At 43.9% G+C, this 19,965-nt stretch overlaps 3 protein-coding genes across 3 annotated transcripts in view; 1 reads left to right on the top strand and 2 right to left on the bottom strand.

Moving 5' to 3' along the window:
* The window catches only part of tenm1 (teneurin transmembrane protein 1), a 207,813-nt gene extending 204,177 nt beyond the window's left edge, over positions 1–3,636 (top strand). The window contains exon 38 of the mRNA XM_030396497.1: positions 2,053–3,636. Coding sequence (XP_030252357.1) covers positions 2,053–2,808 — 756 coding nt within the window. The 3' untranslated portion in view covers positions 2,809–3,636. The remainder of the gene's footprint in view (positions 1–2,052) is intronic.
* A 1,162-nt stretch (positions 3,637–4,798) lies between these two features.
* LOC115568410 (SH2 domain-containing protein 1A-like) lies at positions 4,799–8,070 on the bottom strand. The gene is made up of 3 exons (XM_030395672.1): positions 7,591–8,070; positions 7,032–7,095; positions 4,799–5,464 (listed from the first exon to the last, which is right to left on the bottom strand). Exons 1-3 carry the CDS (start codon positions 7,725–7,727, stop codon positions 5,189–5,191), a joined length of 477 nt encoding a protein of 158 aa, XP_030251532.1. The 5' UTR covers positions 7,728–8,070; the 3' UTR covers positions 4,799–5,188.
* Positions 8,071–10,748: 2,678 nt separating this feature from the next.
* Positions 10,749–14,036, bottom strand: agtr2 (angiotensin II receptor, type 2). The gene is made up of 2 exons (XM_030395536.1): positions 13,820–14,036; positions 10,749–13,234 (listed from the first exon to the last, which is right to left on the bottom strand). The coding sequence occupies exon 2, from the start codon at positions 13,166–13,168 to the stop codon at positions 11,909–11,911; it is 1,260 nt and encodes a 419-aa protein (XP_030251396.1). The 5' UTR covers positions 13,169–13,234; positions 13,820–14,036; the 3' UTR covers positions 10,749–11,908.
* Positions 14,037–19,965: the final 5,929 nt, after the last annotated feature.

The following is a 19,965-nucleotide window of genomic DNA, read 5'->3' as shown; positions in this document are numbered from 1 at the left end:
AACAAGGTTTCATTTATGAGTTATTGATCCGTTAAGTTCGAATCTGTGAATATATTTCCAACTTTACCAAACTAAATCCTACCACATAAGTCAGTTACGTATCATGTCAAAACCGGCTGCGCTCGCTCGCTCGCTGTGCTGTAAGTTTCGTTCTTCTGTTTTGAGACGCTGCTGCTGTTTGAGAGGCTTTCACGTGAGATCATCGATGTGATGATGAGAATCCACCTGCGCGAACCGCGAACTCACTGAAGTTACTGTGAGTGACTACTGTACACTCAGGTGGCTGTAATTCAAGGCACGAACACTACGCTGACCGGGCCAGGGGTACAAAGGCCACTGTGGCCGTATGATGAGATTTTTTTCACGAGGCATCGAGGCCAAAGTGCGGTTGGCCGCCGTTGCCGCCGTGAAATTCCCACCCTGCATGCAGTCAATGCACTCTATATTGAAACGTCATCTGATCGGCCTGCTTTGATCTATTTTGAGAACTCCGATCAAAACCGATAGAGGCATTATCGGCCGATTGCAATCGGTTGCCGACCGATCTGTGCATCTCTATTAATGATGGCTAATGTTAGTTTTGAATTGTTTGTGTAGGTCTTTATGGTTGTATTGCAGGTGGTGATGGAGGTTGGTTGTGTTTCCTCTAGAAGTTGCAACAACTGCTCGGCATGTTTTACACAGTACCTAAAACATGTTGTCTCTCCTGAATCCAAAATAAGTCCAAATAGCAGAAGTGCTGTTTCTTTTCACCAGAACGTCTTCGTCGACCACATTTTCATGGCTTTTCTCTCCTCCCTCAGCCATCATAACCTGACAATCACCACCAAACTGATGCCGATTAATTTTGTCAGGGTAGCTAACAGCTAGCTGGGGCTTCATCTGATTGGCCCTTGTATCCAGGGCTCCGTCTGATAAATGTTGTCATGTTCAAGGTGCATGCATGGCGCATGTAAACAAAATGTTTTTTCTTATTCATCGTGTGCCTGGTAGTCTTTTGTGATGTGTTTATCGCACATGTTCATAATGCGATGACGATGAAAATTCAATTTATCGGGCAGCCCTAGAATGTAGCTGAGTCAGAAGGCTCGACACAACATGAAACTTTGCTCGTAGTATCACCAGGGTCTCTACACATGAACACAAGCATTTGTGTACACAGAGTAGTACTTAGCAGTAGCTTGTTCAGCTAGCCGCCGCCCTGTCAGCCAAGAAATATCAATAAACGAATGCGACTTAACAACTGTGTACACAAATAATGTTCTCAATGCTCTTGTTCATGTGTAGAGACCCTGGTGATACTACTAGCAAAGCTTCATGTTGTGTCAAGACTTCTTAGTGTTTTAAAAATAGCTATTTTGATGCTATCGTAAAAGTGCCCCACTTCAATTGAAAATGAGTTTGACCCGAAAACGAAAATGCGGTAAATCTTAAAAGTGCTTCTTTAATCATAATTATGCTTTTACACGAAGGTTTGACTCGAGTACATTAACAAAAAAAGCCTCGGTTGCATTTTGGCGAAAGTTTCACTTTAAATAAAAATGAACCCGCAATTAAACTTTTCAAAGTCAGGATGTATTACTTTTCTATTTTTGTGATTTTAATTAATTCTTCCTAATGGGCAATAATGCTAAAATCAACAACACATTAATTATAAGAATGTATTCCAAACTAATTTAATGACAGTACATCTACAAAGAATAGGCCCAGCCTTGAATAGACACTCGATGTTGAACGGATGTTTTGACAGGTCATATCAGGAAACACACTGGTGTGAGGAAGAGCAATAATTGTATGTTTCCATTACACTTACATTTGCACCTCTTAGGGCCCTGCTACATGTATAGGGCTGTTATCACAGCACATTTGAAGAACATAGTGGGAAGAGCACATGTCTGGACGCTGAGACTAAAGCAGCTAAATGGAATCAATTCAACCATAATTAATTTTATCATACCTGTGCTGTTCTTACTGTGACACGCCAACAATAACCAACAATAATAATTCTGTTCTGTCCTGTCCTGTACTGTTCTGTTCTGTTCTGTTCCGCAGGTGGTTTTGGGGATCCAGTGTGAGCTGCGGAGACAGCTGAGGAGTTTCATCTCTCTGGAGAGGTTACCTCTAGTCTCTGAGCCCGTAGGCTCAACCTGCCACAGGCCGACACGCCCTCCTCCCTTTGGCTCCCGACCTTCCATTCTTGGCCCCAGCATCCGGTTTGCTGTCTCCCACGGTCGTGTCAGCGCTGAAGTCATTGGCGTGGCCAGCGAGGACAGCCGCCGCGTGGCGGCCATTTTAAACGGTGCCGTCCACCTAAGCGGGCTGAGCTTCACCGTGCACGGCTGCGACACCCATCACTTCCTCCAGTCTCGGCCCATCGAGGAAGACCTCGCTCTGGGGTTAGGAGTCGGGGGGCGTGTCCTCGAAAGCGGGGTGAACGTGAGCGTGTCTCAGATGAGTGCAATGGTGAACGGCAGGACACGACGATTCGCTGATATCACTCTTCAGCAGGGGGCGCTGTGTCTGTGTGTGCGCTACGGCGGGAGCGAGGAGGAGGAGAGGGCTCGGGTGAGGGAGGAAGCGAGGAAGCGAGCGGTGGAAGGGGCGTGGGAGAAGGAGAGGAAGAAGGTGGATTTAGGGGATGCAGGGAGCAGGTCATGGAGCGAGGTGGAGAAGCAGCAGCTGCTGTCCGAAGGACTTGTTCAGGGTTACGACGGCTACTACTCCCTGCCTATAGAGCAGCAGCCAGAGCTGTCCGACTGCCCCTCCAACATCCACTTCATGACACTTAGCGAGGTGGGGGGCAGGTAACAGAGACACATGAGCAGCCCCCCACCCCACCAAAGACTGCCTGTTTCTACTCTACTCTGATTTGTTCTACTGTTTCTATACTGTATGAAAAAAAGAAGACAACGACAGAAGAAGAACAAGAAGAGATATCGGGGGAAAAAAAAGATTTCCAAATGCCTTTAATTGTGACAAAATGATGGTATTTTATTATTATCGTCTAGTTTCTCCAATTTCTAACAGTGGCACAAGCAGTGTGGTTTGGCTGTGGCTTTGCTTTTTGTATCCCGACTGGCTTGCGACTGACCAACCGACTGACTGACTTGACGGACCGACCGACGGACTGACTGTCTGTCATTTGCTGTTTCAACACTGTTCATCATTTTTGGACTCACTGAACTGTAGAGATGAAGACTTTAGGATTGCCAGTGAATAATCCTCTTCATGACTCAAAAATCAAGAGCTCTCTGGTTGCCATTTGATTTCCTACATGGTTTACCTCGGATATACTATCGTTTACATATTGTGTAAGAGAGGCCTTGTCGACTCTGACACTTCCCCTTTAGAGACGGAACAGCCTCTCCCTGGTTCTCCGCCTCTGGTGTGCTCCAACAGTAGTTTGTATGAGTGCGTATACTAAAAATCAAGAATGTACATAGCCAGTGCTTTCACACTGAAAAAAGTGCTCAACTGGAAATTCTGTTGTTCATAAGTAAGTGTCAGTATTGTTAATCAATAGAAAAACAGTTACATTTTTGCAAAGAATTATACATGGCTATAGTAAATATTCTCGCTGAAAAATCTGACTTTATTGGGTTACAATGCTGATTAAAGTTATTATGTGTGAATTACCAGATTGCTCCCTGGGATTTTCGTATGCATTGTTGCTTATTATATCTCTCTCACTCTGCATCTGTTCACTCTCTCTCTCTCTGTCTCTCTCTCCCGCTCGCTCGTCCGCTCTGTGTCGGCGCCTTCCCCTCCACACATTTGTTGTGCGCTCTTTGTTCTTGTTTCTGGGAGTTTGTAACTTTTTCAAATCTGTGCTGTCATTATCACCCATCATTATGGCTCAAACTGAGATATGCACGAGGAACCTGCGTCTGTCGGAAGAAGAGGAAGAAGGGGGGGGAGGAGGAGGAGGAGGAGGAGAGGGAGAAGAAGAAGAAGAAGGAGGTGGAGGAGGAGGAGGAGGAGGGGAGAGAGAGAGAAAAGGCGCAGAGGAAGGGAAAAAGAAATGTGACAGCTGAGGCTCAGTGAGTGGGTGGTGAGTGCAGAAGGGGCAGGACCTGGAGTTGGCTGTGCTGTTCTCTACAGCTTGTCTCCTCTCATTAGGAAATGCCAATCAGACTACATGTGAACCACTTCCAAGCCTCTTTCTCTCTCTCTCTCCCCCCAAAAAAGTTAAAAAAGAAAGTAAAGAAGTTTGTTTGTTTTCTTTTTTTTTTTTTTAATCTTGCTACCACTAATCCACCTCCCCGTCCGTCTGCCTATCCCCCCCTTCCCCACTCGCCTCCCTCCCACCGTCACTCCGCCATCTGCCCACCATTAATTGTTTGTGTTTCTCTCCTGGACTGCGGATGACAGAGCCACACAATGCATATGTTCTGACTGCGAGCAGGTGATATACGTTCCCGACTAGCACTCCGCTGATCGGCTGCGATGCACCTTCCCTTCTAAACCATATGCTCCGCGAGATGCTGTCCAACCTCATCTCGCCAATGAAAAGATGGAGGGTCCGGTTGCTAGGCGACCGGCGCACTGAAGAATAGGCTGGGTTGAATGGATCTTCTCTCTCTTCCTGTCTCAATTTTTTTTTTTTTTTTTTTTTTTTTTCACGAGGAGCCAGTAATGTCAATCAGATGAATGACAGATTTTTGTCCCCCTCTCTCCGGCAGTCAGCATTCTCTCCATGGAAATCAGTACTTCAATATGTCAAATTGAATTTTTGTTCCACATTATATGTCAGGCGGTGGCTCGGGTGTGTGTGTGTGCATGACCTCATTTAAAAGAGTTTATTTCAGCCAATATCATTTATTTTCTTTGCCATTCACACAACTGAATTGAATTAAGAAAACAGAGCACAATATGTGTTGTCAACTTATGTATGCGGTAATGGATATTAATGTCTCGGCAGTTGAATATTTTACATTACATATCTGAAAGTTATGAGGCCCTCGCTTAGCTGCATACGCAGGAAGAAAGAAAAAAGAAAAAGAGATACTGGAAGGAGATCTGAGTCACTGCTAGAACCTAAATGACTTGGAAGTAACAAACAGGTGCTGGCTAATGGGAAAGAAAATGACATCAACATCAAAAGCAGCAGGCAAAATGCAACAAGAGGCATCATGGAAAGATGAATTTCTGTACATAATTAGGTCAACGTCGAGCTTAGGGTTTGCCCCTAACCGAGAGCTTGCTGCACCTCCCTCTTGTTCCTGTTTTTCTGTCCCTTTGCAGCATGCGGCGGCTGCTGCTGCCGCTGGAGGTAAGCGTTTGGGCTGCTGTGTGTCGATGACAGGCTATTACTGGGCGCCTGTGCCTCTGTGTGTGTCTGCGCCCGGCTCTGAGCAGTGACAGGGTAGCGCAGAGGCTCCGCAAGTCCTTGTCCGGGCTTCTGGAAAGCTGCTATCAAGTTTTTGATTTGCCGAAAATATCGTTTCTGCACACCAGGAGTGGTCTGAAACACAGGGAAGAATAATAGTTAAAAAAAAAAAAAAAAGCTAAAGAATTCTGCTTCTCCATCTCCACATCAAACCTCACAGAGAAAGGAAAGAGGACGGGACAGCAGAAGCCTGAGATGAGCTCTCATAGGTTCACCTCATAAAAGACACCAGACACGCTAAAAGTAGACGGGATGTGCTGAGAGGCACATCAGTTATATTTTCATACGTCTGGTCCACTGATCCGCGCTGAGCTTGTGTTCAAGAAAATAAAAGGGCACAACAATAAATAAGACGACGCAAAACAAATCTATAATAGCTTTAAAAACTACTGCAGCAGGATGGAGAAGATACTCAAGGGCTTTAAAAGCTAAATTAGGAAAATACTGGTTGCCGTTGCCTCTGAGAGCATTCACTCCCCTGGGCTTTTTAATATTTTGTTAGTCAACAAAAAGGCATTTATTTTGGGATTCTTGTGTGACTTCTTAGAGACTTAGAGTGTAGCATTATCTCAGCAGCTTTCCTTGTCACTGAATACAACTGGAATACGGAAAAAGAGATCATTTTTTAGAAACGATCCATGGCTTAAATCAAAACAGAAGAAGTTATTAAAGTTGCAACAAAGGTTTAGTGTAACTCATCGAACACTTTTTCAATCGGCTTTAACTTTATTGAGGGTTTCAGGGCGGCTTGGCGATATTTCTCATTTTTAAGCAATTGTCCAATTGGCCCACAGCTGCCAGTTTAAAATGCAATACCTCTAAACCATGACGCATTAAAGCTTTCAGACTGGTATCATTTTGTCAAGTAAGGACTTTTTCAACGGACGCATTGTGTTTGCCATTCTTTGCAATCAATCACGCTGTAAGAAATGGTGAAATATCTTGCTCTTTGAATGCATTTTCAAAATCATTTAATCAAACGAGCGCTTTTCCCACAGCGAAGCACTTTGGGTGTTTCTGTCTCTGGTCACAAGTGTTACCTCTGCTCCCCCAGAACTTTTATATTAAAGTGATTGATTCTGCACATGAATAATATAAACTGTGTTCGAGCTTGTAGTGAAATTCCTGTAATTCAAGCCATCTCCCCCCCTGTCTGTTCGCCTGGTGCTGTCAGTAAAGATGAGCAAGCGTGAAATGTAGTTACAACAGCATCTAGCTGAGACGCAGCCTTCAGACGTCTCTATACATTCACATCTCTGGGTGTTTGCCAGCCCTCAGTGCTCAATTACATATCTCATCAGAAATGCTGTCAAATGCAATCCTATGTTTCCCGTCTCTGGAGTATATGCTGATGCTGTGGCGTCTTTAAATTTGAGTCTGGGGAAGAGGAGAGGTCTATCTCACAGGGATGGTATTGCTAAAGGAGCCAAAGAGCAGCCATCTCTCTCAGCGCTGTCATGAAAAAAACAACAACACATGTTTGCCTTTAAGTCACGTCTCCCTGATATTAAACTGCAACCAAAACAACCTCCAGAGCCAATAAAAACCAGCCGAAGCCGGGCGGATGTGCGGCTGAGTTTTTTAGGCTGCGGAAAGAGTCGGCACAGGATGAGAGCAAGAGAAACAAGATAAAATGTCTCACTTCTGCAGCCCATGAGCCTGCGTCATCCTTGTGCAGTCTGTAAGTGTAGACGTATCCACAGCTCCTGCACACAGAAACACAGAAACAACTTTGACTCCGGGTTCTTCTTTAAAGGAGGCGCCATGCAGTTTTGGAGAAGAAACTCAAACTCAAGATTTTACAATATAAATGACAAAAGAAATAAACAAAGTCAGGAATATTTATTGTTGTCCATGACTGAACAAACAAGCTGCTCTCAGAGGAAAATAAGGTCCTCAGAACACTGTTAAAAACTAGAAAGGTGGTGGGGTCAACCACATATAAACAAATGTGAGTATACAGAGTATACCATTTGTGTTTATTTAGTCATAAAAATAGATCTGCCAATGAAGATCTGTCTCTTCTGATAAAAAGGTTCTTCACCAAAACTACGTAGTTCTCCTTTAGGTTTCATAAAATTAGACGTCACCGTCACCATTACAGCTACACACTTTATAGGCCGCCACATTTAGTTGTGGTGGTGTCATCGATGAAGTCTAAAAGAGAAGAGAGATTCTGCACAATCTGGGTTCATACTCACAGCACACACAGGCAGAAGACGCCTGGCACAGAGTCACTGTTTCGGAGCAGGTAGCACCCATCCCGCCCGTCCTGGCCCAGCCGCCTCTCGCCCTCCTCTTTGCCAATGGGTCCGTGGTAGACAGGTAGGTTTTCCATCTGAGCTCCTCTCCAGACCTCCTTTTTGTTCTGCTCCCAAGTGCCAGCTCTCCTTTTGCTCTCGCCTTAAACTTCTCACTGCAGGCGAGCCTTTTGGTCTTCTCTGTGTATCTCGGCTGGGAGCTCAGCTAAGGCAGATGTCCAGCCTCTCATTTGATATTCGCCTCTCGCCGCTTCAGATGTTTGTCAGGGAGCCTGAGCCTTGGCAAGCCAACTCTCTGAAATTTCCACTTTCTCAACCCAGACTGATAGCTGCTCGCTCTAACCTCTAACCTTTATGGCTCGCTGTTCAGCTTTTCTCTCTCACTCTACGACACACGCATGTGAACAGAGACACACACACGCACGCAGTGTGGGTTTGTGTATCTCTCAGGAAATGATTGTATTTTTCGACAGGAAATAACTTCAAAGATTCTAACTGAATATTTCCACAACAATAGAAAGCACAAGAGAGGTGTATAAAAAAAAAAGCAATATCACCTTTTTTCGAGAGGAAAATGTATATTGTGCAAATGCAATGACTTACACTGTTTGAAGCTCAATCATCTGGAGGCTTTGTTTTGTTTTATTAATAACAACTTTGCGTAGTGTGTCTGTTTCCACCACTGTTTCCATGAATTGTTGAACAGTTTGCGGTGCCGAGATCAGTGATGGAACAAGTATTCAGATCCTTTGCATACAGTGAGTCAAAGTGCCAGTACAATACTCCATTACAATTAACAGTGCTGCATTCAAAATACGTTTTTTAACTTAAGTGCAGTGCAAAAGTATTAACAGCAACTTTTAACTAAAGATAAAGTCCATGACATTATCAGATTGTTAGTATCAGTGCATCAGTATGCATCACTATCTGACTGTATTCCAATAGGTAACACTTTACCTTCTTGGATCCAGTACGATAGTTTAGTTTTTAATTATATTACATTATATTATATTATATTAAAAGTTGGTTAACGTACCGCTCTGCAGATGTCAAATAAATGTAAATATAGTGGAATAAGGGTTATTACAATATTCATATTAGGAAATTCTTGAAATATTGATATTGTGTCAATATTACACATATGATTATATCGCCTGGATAATCCGGATGTTCCTTGTGTATATTTATGAGCTCATTCAGTTTCCTTTTCACTCATAATTGAGAAACTGATAGTAATTGTTCTTTTTGTACGCTTCTGTTATGGTTGCTGAATCCCGTTCCACCTCCGGACTCTTTAGATTGTAAGGGTTATTTAATTTGCGAAAAAAATACGGACAAAACACAATGTTAATAATATTACAGATGGATTTGATTGCCGTCCCGTTTCTTTTTCAAATTTGTATAAATGTTGCATTATTATTGTCATTTCTAATGTGTTAAATCTGATATTTTTAAATCCCCAAGTGGAATAAAAAGTATTTTCCACTGTAATGTAGTGGAGTTAGAGTTGAGCAGTAGTACAGCATTTGAGCAAACATCTGCAATGCTTCTCATTTTTCTACTTGGGTAAAATAAATAAATAAATAAATAAATAATAAAAAAAAAAAGATTAATTTACATTGATGCCTATGTTAAAATAAAATGACAAGTCAGGCAAAACACCTGTCGCCTGCTGTTTAAAAGAGTTCCTCATACTCCTCAGCTCATGTCTTCTCCTCACACTTCCTAACACATGTTCTCAGTCGAGTCACTGATCTGTCTTCCATTAAAAGATGTGTCAAGGACACTCACACCTGCTCTGTGGAGGGATGAGCTAACGAAGCTGTGTGCGTGAACATACTGCGGAGCTGCTACAAACCCATCCGGCAATCTGTCCTGTCAGTCGGAAAGTTCTGTTGTGTCAAATTAAGAATCTGGTGATTAAAATATTGAGTGTTTTGCGGCAGTGACATGCCATTCACATTTTTGTCTAGCTGATGGCACGGCGTCTGCTATTTGAGGCTCATCAGTCATGTTGAGATGTATGTTATTCATGGATTTTGAGGCTCTTCATTCACACCATGGTCACGATTACATGGAGTCCTTCAGACTGCCAGCTGCACCAGCAAAAGGCCCTTCAGCAAGGCAAACTGTATGATGTTCCCCATTCAGTGCATTCTTTGAACCGGTAGCTCTCTTTAATGCAGAATTTGTGGAGGATTTCTGTTTTTATACATCCCGAACTGTATCCTACATGAGTCATCAGTCTGTGTCAGAGCCATCTTTCCCTTGGCTCAGAAAGATCATGAGCGTTGGGACTTTGGGGCTCTGTCTGGGTAAGTAGCCAGTGGCATATTATCCACTGCTTCTACAGCATGTTAGCGCCATCCAGTGGCAAGTTTTTAAAGCTTAAAGAGGTACCTGCAAGTAGCCTTCCTTTTGGGTTGCATTTTAAAATACAAAAACTTTCATGCTTTCTCGTTTGTGAGTCTAAAATAGAAAGTAGCAGGACCAAATGCGGCATTTAGGCAGAAATAAAAGCCCCCATCTGTGCAAAACAAAGTCACCTCACACTCCGCTGGCTCTCAGCCCTCATGCAGGCCAGGGTCAATGCAGAATGCAGCAGATCCATACTGGACACAAATAGCAGACGGAGATATATCATTGATTAGCCGGCCGCTCCCTCAACCAGCACAACTGCCCGGACTGGAATGCATCATAAGAACATTAGTATGAGATTACGATATCTGGCCTTGATATGTACGGAATCCATGAGAGGCATTCTGGGAGGGCAGTAAAAGGGGGGAGACTGAGTGTCCATCTGCCAGGCCCACAGTATTCCCAGCACTCTCATTCCCAGGTGGAGGAAGCTCTCGGTCACAGCTGTTGGAGGGTAAGATTTGGAAAAAGGGGGAGTAAGAAATTGCAAATTGAGTCAGTTTCATGAAATCAGTGCGTGCGTGCGTGCGTGCGTGCGTGCGTGCGTGGTACTGAACAGAAATCAACCCGACATCCTCACATTTTTTAGCAAAAGAACAGTCAAAGTTATTTTCTGATCTTGTCAATCAGAGAGAAAAGCCTTTTAGTGAAATACTGATCACTTTATTTTGTATTATGTCAAAGAAATGCAGTTTTTTTTTTTTTTTAATCTCCTGTTTTTAGCAAAATATAACACAAATGTTACAAGTGATTACATGATGAATATGTTGGTCCCAAAGAGAACAGTGAAAGTTGCGGTTGATGATTATCCTTATACATCTGTTATTTCATTATTATATATGCGCTGCCCTGTGAAGCTAAAATACAGTAGGCCTTTATCTGCCATGTAAAACATCATCATGCCATAGGAGTGTAACATATTGGACAAAACATAGAATTTTGCAAAACTGTGGATGTTGAATATAAATTATACAAGTGCACCTTTAAATTAAAGCCTGCTAGTGAGATAGTCAGTTAGCCTTAGCCTCAAATGTATTCACCTTTCTTACCTGTTTTACTGTCATTGAGAACTTGATCCTATAACTTTTTTTTTGTAATTAAATGTATCATTCCATATGAATGACACAGTAGCTTAAACAAACCATGATGAAGAAAAGCAAACACGGTAGCTAATCTAGTCCTGCTAAAATGGCACAAGCCTAGCTTAGTTAGCACAGCAGCTGTAACTCTTGACAGTTTAAAAAAATCTACAAAAAACTGGAACTATGTGGCCTGTTGAGGGGCAGCTGAAGCAGGCTGTGGTCATTAAACCGACAACTCATCCAGATATGGTGAACTTGTTAGCAAGCAGTTGCACATTAAAGTTACGTAGGACTACTCAGCATTTCCAAAGCGATATAAGCATTCATTCAGAGACGTGTTCGTGTCCACCTGGTCCAATATTCACACTCATTTAGCTTACTGCCTCCTCAGCTGCTAAATGCTTTATTAGCCTAGTTGCTAACTGTCTCACCAGCTGTGTGCTATGTGGTGCTGAGCAGGTACAGTACAGTGGGCTTTTACTGCTTTTTCACTGAAAAGGGCTGCCTGTTGCAGCATTTAAGGCATGACATTTCAAATGTATCCGTCCATTGTACAGTTTGGCTAACCCTCAAACCTCAGTCAAATTCTTTTTTTCTCCACTTCATCTCTAGATATTTTTCCTGTCGGAATTTGACTCAGTCAGTATCACACATCCGTGCTTATTGGAGTTCAGCAGTCATTTGACGTTGGTAGGTTATGACTCTTTGGGGTGTGAAGCCAGTGGAGAGAAAGAAAACGCCTCTTCTCTGGAGGCCGGCTAAGCAGGACCAGAGGGCTCCACAATCGCCAGATCTTTCAGGTCACTGAGTTTTCGAGAGAAGGAGCTCAGCCGGGTGCTGAAGGAGCCCCTCTTTTGGCTGTGATCTTCCCTGCGCGTCTTCAAACGAGAACACAGGCCCTTGCAGAGGCCCCCGAGACGACCCCGGAAATGATTTCCGATAAAGCAGTAGAGAACGGGGTTGATGGCTGAGCTGGAGAAGCCCAGGCAGAGGGTGAGAGGGGTGAGGCTGCCGATGGTCCAGTTTACCCAGCAGCCGTCCACCCAGCCCTCGCTCTTCAGCATGTCCAAGAAGGTCACACAGTGGAAGGGGAACCAGCAGAGGAAGAAGGCAATGACCACAGCAGCTACTGTCCACAACACCCGCTCCAGCCCCCTGCCCTCCAGGGGTCTGCCTCCACTGGAGCTGGAGCTCACGCCCGGGGTCGGAGGCCTCTCTGGTTTGTTGCTGCTCTCCTGGGATTTAAAAGAGGGCATGTTGTTAAGGTGCGACGGATTCTGCATTCTCACCAGCCACGTGTCGCCCATCAAATGGCTAGCAATGGCGCCGTAGCAACAAGAGATGACAAGCAGCGGCAGCAGGAAGCCCAGGAGGATCTTCATCCACACCAGGGTCATATACCAGGTGTGATCAGGATAGTTAATCACACAGGCCTCCACACCAAGCACCTCAAAGCGGTAAGTGTCCCTTAGATACAAGATGGGGCCTGTGCAAGCAACTGCCAAGAGCCACACCACGACGCACGTGAGCCGGGCACGCCTGGTGTTTCGAGAACTCTGGGAGCGGAGCGGTCGCACGATGGCCAGGTAGCGGTCCACGCTCATGCATGTGATGAAGAAGATAGAGGCGTAAAGGTTGAGGTTGTGGAGCGCTCCGCAGATTTTGCAGGCGACCCAGCCGAAGGGCCAGTTGTAACCCTGGGAGTAATAGACGGCCCACAGCGGGAGGGACAGCAGGAACAGCAGGTCGGACACACACAGGTTCAGCATGAAAGTGTTTGCTACAGTTCTCCTTGAGGCACTGGCATGGGCCAAGACACACACCGCCAGGGCATTGGCTATAGTTCCAAAGACACAGATGACGGTGTAGATGGCGGGGATGACTGTGTGCATGGGCACCGGGGTCCAGTCTGTGCAGGCGATGTCAGAGGGGGCCAGAGATGTGTTCAGATGACTCTCTGTTGTTGAATAGGGGGAGGAGGTTGAGTTGGAAAGGGAGAGGTCATTTGGGATCGCCATTATGGAACTGGATGTACTGTTGCGTCAAACAATCCAACTTCCCTCCTTTGAGTTTTCCAAGGTCAGCTGGAAAATAAAACAAAATGGGAGAGAATTAACAATCCCACCTGCCTTTTACGGACAAAAGAAAAGGTGTTGCTACACAGCGGTCTTTAGCTGGCTCCGGTGTTTATTAGCTGTCCCACTTGATAACTAATCACAGCAAAAATACATTACACCATTCTTGACATTGGGCAGTAATGAAATACAGATGGAGAGCTTGTAATAATGACGATGCTCAATGGATTCCTTGGGTTAGGGTTCTATTTGGTATTAATGACTATTCATGATTTAGATGAAGGAAAAAAAAACTGTCAGCTTCATTTTAGATTTAACAGTTTTTCAGGAGTCTTGAAAGTAACTAAAACTGATCCTATTATGGTCACCATGCATCGGGGGAAATCCTTATTAATAGCAACAAAAGAGAAAAGGCAATCAGTAACAGACGGGAAATTACCTCTTCAAATAACTTCGATTTCGACTGGTAATTACGCCAAGACGAGTTGAATTAGTGAAAGGAAACTAGAAAATGAATCATCAAATATAAATTCTAATTCAAATCAAACCAGACTCACTATAGAATTTCTGCTTATTTAAAGGAATAAATTTTACCTAGAGTGATCGAGCGTCCAGTCCAAGCAGTCAAGTGGGTTTTTCAGTGCTTCTTTTGGCTAAAGTCCATGTCTCTACACAATTGCTCCTCGACCCCTCTAAGAGAAATAGCACAGCTGAGCGTCCCGGACCATATCATGCCTCTGTGTGTGCGCGCGAGTGTGTGTGTGTGTGTGTGTGTGTGTGTGAAGAAAACAGACGGGGTCTCTGAGAAACCAGATGAGGCTGGGGGTCTTATAGGCCCCAAGAGCCTCCTGACGATTGCACAACAGGGTAGCTGCTTACACGTCACACCTTCATCATGACCAAAGGGGGCCGGACTGTACCTGGACACCGGCCAGCCTGCAGAGGAGGGAGAGGGACAGAGGGAAACTTGCTCCCTCTGTTTTTCATTCAATCGATCCTTTTTTCCCTCCCTCACAGAGTCCTGACCAGAAAACTCCAAAAATGAGCAAATCGAGTCAAGATGTGTTTCAGAGTACTAGCTGTGTCCCCAGTGACTGCAGACACACAACCATGTGTCATACCTGATCATAATGAATAGGACACCAGTGTGTTCCAGGTGCCAGACTTAAGGGTCTAACTGTCCCCGCAGAGGCCTCTGACCTGAGGAATGGAGGCTGTGTGTTAATTAGTGGAGCCTCGCACTTTGTGTCATATTCGTCCTGCTGGCGGTCAGATAAGCCATGGGAAATATTTACCCTGTCTCAGCGGAAGTCAAGCCAGCCCTGCACTGGGGCAGATGTGAAGGGGGGGGGCACAGTGCGGAAGATGAATGAGGAGGAGGACGAGCAGATACTGCAGGGAGTGAACGAGGAGATGAGAGGGAGAGATGGAGACAAGGAGGGAGGGAAAGAAGGAGAGAAAGCGGAGATTCCCTCCAGTGGTTTTTCATTAAAGCCTCCGGTGAAAGTTAATGAGGGATGCGTACAAAGCCCCGAGACTGATTACATCACAGCTCCTTTGATCAACGGTCTGAGCATGCATCTCTCCCTGTGTGTGTGTGTGTGTGTGTTCATGTGTGCGTCTGCGCTTCGATACTTGTGCAACTGGATGCGCTTAATCACAGCCTGGCATGCAAGCATCGACGCAACACGCTCGCCTCGGTTTACACGTGTGTTCAGACGTGTGCGAGCCCACTCCGCTCCATTGAGTATCTATCAGGATGTGACACGTTCTAATAGCCGTGGGAAAGCTGACGGCGAGGATGATGGATGAAGGCGAATCGGAAAGCGGCAGGTTTTGAGGGGCCCCAAATGAAGATCTCTGCCATCGCCCTCTTGCAAAATATGAGCAAATTGGGAATGCACTGTTCATGGCAGAAATGTTAAAATGGGACAGTTATGTTTTCCAAAACAGAAACTTCATGATGTTATGTTCTTCCACTGGCATGCCGGGTATGCACAGTTGTTTGCAGGCGCACATCCCACACACACACACGCACACACACACACACACACACACACACACACACACACACACTGACATCCACACACACACACACACACACAGAGGGAGAAGCCAAGGGCCCTTAGTCATGACAAGCAACAACTAAAAGCAGAAATTTATGGTGTCACGCCGGCCAACGCAAACAGAAGATGACAGAAAAAAACTAAACTATGTCTCTGCTTCCCCACATGGTCTCTGTAATCCAATGGTGGCAAGTAACTAAGAACACTTACTCAACTCCAGCAAGATTTTGAGGTAACATTTTCTGCTAAAAAGGGTAAAAATACTTTTCTTCAACATACACTATTTTAGCCCGAAGTAATGAGGGGATCAGTACCAGTACGAGGTCAGAGAGGATAGTTACGGCGGCAAAAACATTATATAAAAATGCATCAAAATGGAATAGCCTGGAGTGTTACAGAGTCAACAATTCCAAACTACTAAGCATAAAACACGACTATAGAAAGAACCAGTCAGCCGTTTTCATTGGTTGATTAAAAATTTGTTGTCAAAAATCTTTTTTCAGAACATTCTTTTTACAAATTATGTTTTTAAAAAGTGATGGGGACAAAACCTCCCCCTCAGAAAAGTGGTGACGCCATGTTCCTTGCGTCCCCAGTGTTAATTACACATTCGGCTAAAGTTAGTTAAGTCGTCTTGCATATTAACTTTTATCATACTGTGCAAAATGAGTTTATAACTGAATCTTCACATATTGAATAACCCAACAGCAGCCACTTTTGCCAGCTACCTACAACATTCAAATCTATGCTTAAGTCTATGTTAGGGGTACTTAAGTAACATTTTAGCTATACTAGTAGCAATGTCAATCACTTGCCATCATCAGGTTAAACATTTAATATGACAAATACTTAAGGGCATAATGTAATACTTGGGAAAAAATTTCCAGCCTCAGCTGTAGGCCTACGTCATTACAATTTCATGCTTGTTAGCATGCTAACATTCTAAGACATTCAGGCTAGGAGCTGACCCTGGGATAACTTTGCCTCTTTTCATGCACACAGTGTAAACCCAGGGTTAACCTAAACCCAAGGCTATATGATTCACACAGCACTTCTGCTGGGCTGGGTTAACTGGGGTTAGCCTACTTAAAATGAGTCTGGAATGTGCCGGTGGGAATGCTTTCTGAGCTCGGGGCTAACGGCTCCCTCAGAGCCTGGAGCCAAGGAGCTGCTGAGCCCTCAGCTAAGTGCAGTGTGAAAAGGCCTATAGTAAACATCATACCCTCTGTACTCAGCATCAGCATGTTAGCATTCTCAATTTGAGCGTTTTAGCATGCTGGTGTTGGACTCACACAGCTGCTAGCATGGCTGCATACACTTAATACTGATAACATGACATGTTTTCAAGACAAGGAGCTGACTGCCTTTCAGTAAATCTAACTTTCACTTGTTTTGTCTCAGAGCAACTCGTGTTTGTCGTTGTTTGACCTTTGTTAGCACACGGAGGAGCAAAACTGCAATCTTCAGACAATCAATTGAATGGGCTTGTAATGCACATGTTTCACTTTCCATGGCATTCCTGGCATGCTAGTGTTAATTCTGCTACCAAAATCCCGTCTTGGGGGATATTGGATCCACAAATCGAGAGGCTGATTGATTAACATTTTGAGAATGTGTGGGAGTGTGTGTCTGTGTGTGCTTAATGATCCAAACACAGGGCTTTGGTTAAAGCGTCTGTACAAGCAGCAGATAAGGAGACCGATGGCGCAGAGAGCATCAAGCCTTCACTTACATCACTGGACGTCAGTCTCTCAGCCAATTATTTTTCGTAGTTTGTTTATTCCTGGAAAACACATTAAAAACTGCATATTTATTTGCAACTTTAGTTTGTCAAGTTTTCTTCTCATTTTCCTCTGCACTCTTTAAAAGATATGTAGATTTTAGATTTAAGATGTTGCTACAACCAAAAGGTAAAAGCTACAGCTAAAGTGTCAGTAGTTTGCAAAAACCCCAAATGAAGTCATGTGTGCATAATGTGCATGATGTACAGTGTGTTTCTACTGGACGGAGTGAACTGATGACATCTGATTGTATCTACATTCCCAAGGAAAAAAAGGGAAAACTGTGTAGACAAGCTCATACATGTACACACACAGACCCACACAAGCAAAGGAGAGGGAGATGTGTGAACATATACTGTACTCATAAACCCCCTTAAATTACTTATGTAATAATGTTTACATTTTGTTGCTGATAAATGTGCTGTGTGTTTATTTGATGGTGGGGGTCTCCCTCGGTGGCCGGACCCTGGGAAGATAACCACCGAAAACCATAACCCTCGCAAGGTCCACTGTGGAAAATCCGGCTCATAGGGGTTGAAAGGTGAGAGGTCAGGGTTGTGAGCACCACTTCCTCTCTGCTGGTTAGGACGTATCTGAGAGAGAGTGAGCTCGGGACTGCATGACAGACTCCAGTCGAAACATTAGTTCTCAGAATTTAATCATAGCTGCTGCCTGTGTGGGATGCTGTAAGGAAGGGGGCCCCATATGTGTAGGGGACTCTTGAGAGACGTGACATGAGGCTATACTTAGCGTCACATCTTGCTATGCGGGAGTGGGGGCCCTGAAACCTCTCACACAGGCCGTCAGCTTATAGAAACAAAATGTCCATGTGAGAAGAAAAGGGTTGCACAGATTTCCAGCATACCCACTCTCTCTGATCTGATCTATTTTGAACTGAGTCAATATGTTCCATGTGCTTTCATTACTGTTGGGGGATAATAACTGCAGGATACATAGTGGATTTTGAGGATTTTTTTTTCAGAACATTTGGTGGTGCTTTGCGAGTCCCTTAACCCCTTGACTCAAACCAACAGCACCAACTGTGACTCTGATGCCACAGAAAGCCTGGTTCCCATATGTGTTTTTCTCCATGTATAACAGGAAGAAGGATGAGAAAGTATTGACATCCAATAGATCTGACATTTCCCTCTCTCTACACATATGTGAGCATGAACACACACACACACAGAGCCCTGAGGGGTCGTGACTCTGGTCAGCCTCATGCGGAGTTTATGAGGTCCAGGCAGCTCCGGTTCCTCTGAGGAGCAATAAAGAAGCTATAAAGATGTTCACAGATAGCACGGTCCAACAGCAACTGTGTGCTCGCAGATAAGCAAAAACATGTGGCACCCAAAACGCTTAAATGACCAGATGATATTCCCAGGTTTGTTGCTCAAAATAATAATTTCCGTAATAAATACTGGTCCATCTGTACTTGTTCTTTTGTTTCAGGAAACCACAATGAGTGCATCACTGGGGATCAGATTTCCAGGCAGACAATCTGTACTTTACTGGCCAAGGAAGCTGTTTCTCATTTAACTGATTTGTCAATATCTGACTTACTGCAACTTGGTTCAGCCAAATGGGTTCAAATTATAACGTTACATATAACAAAACTGAGTCTACAGCACCGCTAGCAGCTTGGTGAGGCTGAGTTTAATGCTCACATCAGTAAACTTGCTTAACATTTTTTTAACATGCTTACATGATGTTTGGCAGGTAATGTGTTTTCCTGTTCAACATCATAGTTTAGTGCGTTAACAAACTAACATTTGCCTATTAGCACCACAAGTACAACTGCGCCTGCAGGTGATGATGAATGTTTGAAGAAAATTGTGAGAAGACCAATCCGGGCGATGTTGAGCTATTTCATAGAATAAGTGAAAACGTTAACCTGCCGATGGTACAGCAGGGAATGTCGAGGTACTGCTGAAGTCAGGATTCATCCCCTGGGAACCATGCATGTCTACCAAATTTCACGGCAATCCATCCAAATGTAATCTAGACTTTTCACTCAAAACCACAAGCCAACTTGATGGTAGCACTGGAAGAAATAACGCAGCATTATCGATCCCAGGGATTCATCATCTGGGAACAATGAATGTCTGTGCAAAATGTTGAGCAGTCAATCTACAATCCTGTAGATGTTGAGATATTTCACAGAGTAAGTGAAAACTTTGACCTGCTGGTGGAAAAACAGGAAATGTCAGGGATTCATCCCCTGGGAACCATGAATGTCTCCACCAAACTAAATTTCAATAATGTACATTTATTTTTTGATACACACAAGAATTATTTTAGGTTTGTGCAGTTATACACTTATAAAACCTACAATATATTTAGCAACTGCATATAATACAGTACTGCAAATTGTACAACAGTTCATTGCAGATCTATTCAGTAACTACTGGGCGTTTTAGTTTGCTCCAGTTTCGGAAAAGGGACCTCAAAATATGAGATTAAAAAAGCCTGTGAATATGTCTGAACAGCAGCTCACCAGACATTTTAACTGGGACATTTTGAAGGACATCTATTTGTGAAGTGAAATTTTTCATTTGGATGATTCATTTATTTTTAAATTAGCAGAATAGGCACTGTACTGTAATACTGTGATATTCATGATGCTGAGCACACATTGTGTAGAAAGAAAGATGGTCTGCTGATGTTTGGTGCAAACCTAATTTAAAAACATTGTATGGAAAAGAAAAGACAGCGACAACTCTTTTGTGCACAGTTAAGTTCTGGTTACCATTAGCGATGGAAAGAAGCGGGGTGAAAAGTTTTCCTGAGGAGAAAATAGTTTATTTGCTTTTGGTCTGATGGAAGATTAAATCCAGCTCAAGATTAGCTGCTCATTATATGATGATTGAAGACCTTTCTTTCTAGTAAAATG

This window comes from Sparus aurata, chromosome 18, assembly GCF_900880675.1.
Source record: "Sparus aurata chromosome 18, fSpaAur1.1, whole genome shotgun sequence".
NCBI lineage: Eukaryota > Metazoa > Chordata > Actinopteri > Spariformes > Sparidae > Sparus > Sparus aurata.
The sequence above is the reverse complement of the archived record's forward strand: the minus strand, read 5'-3'. Positions and strand labels throughout refer to the sequence as shown.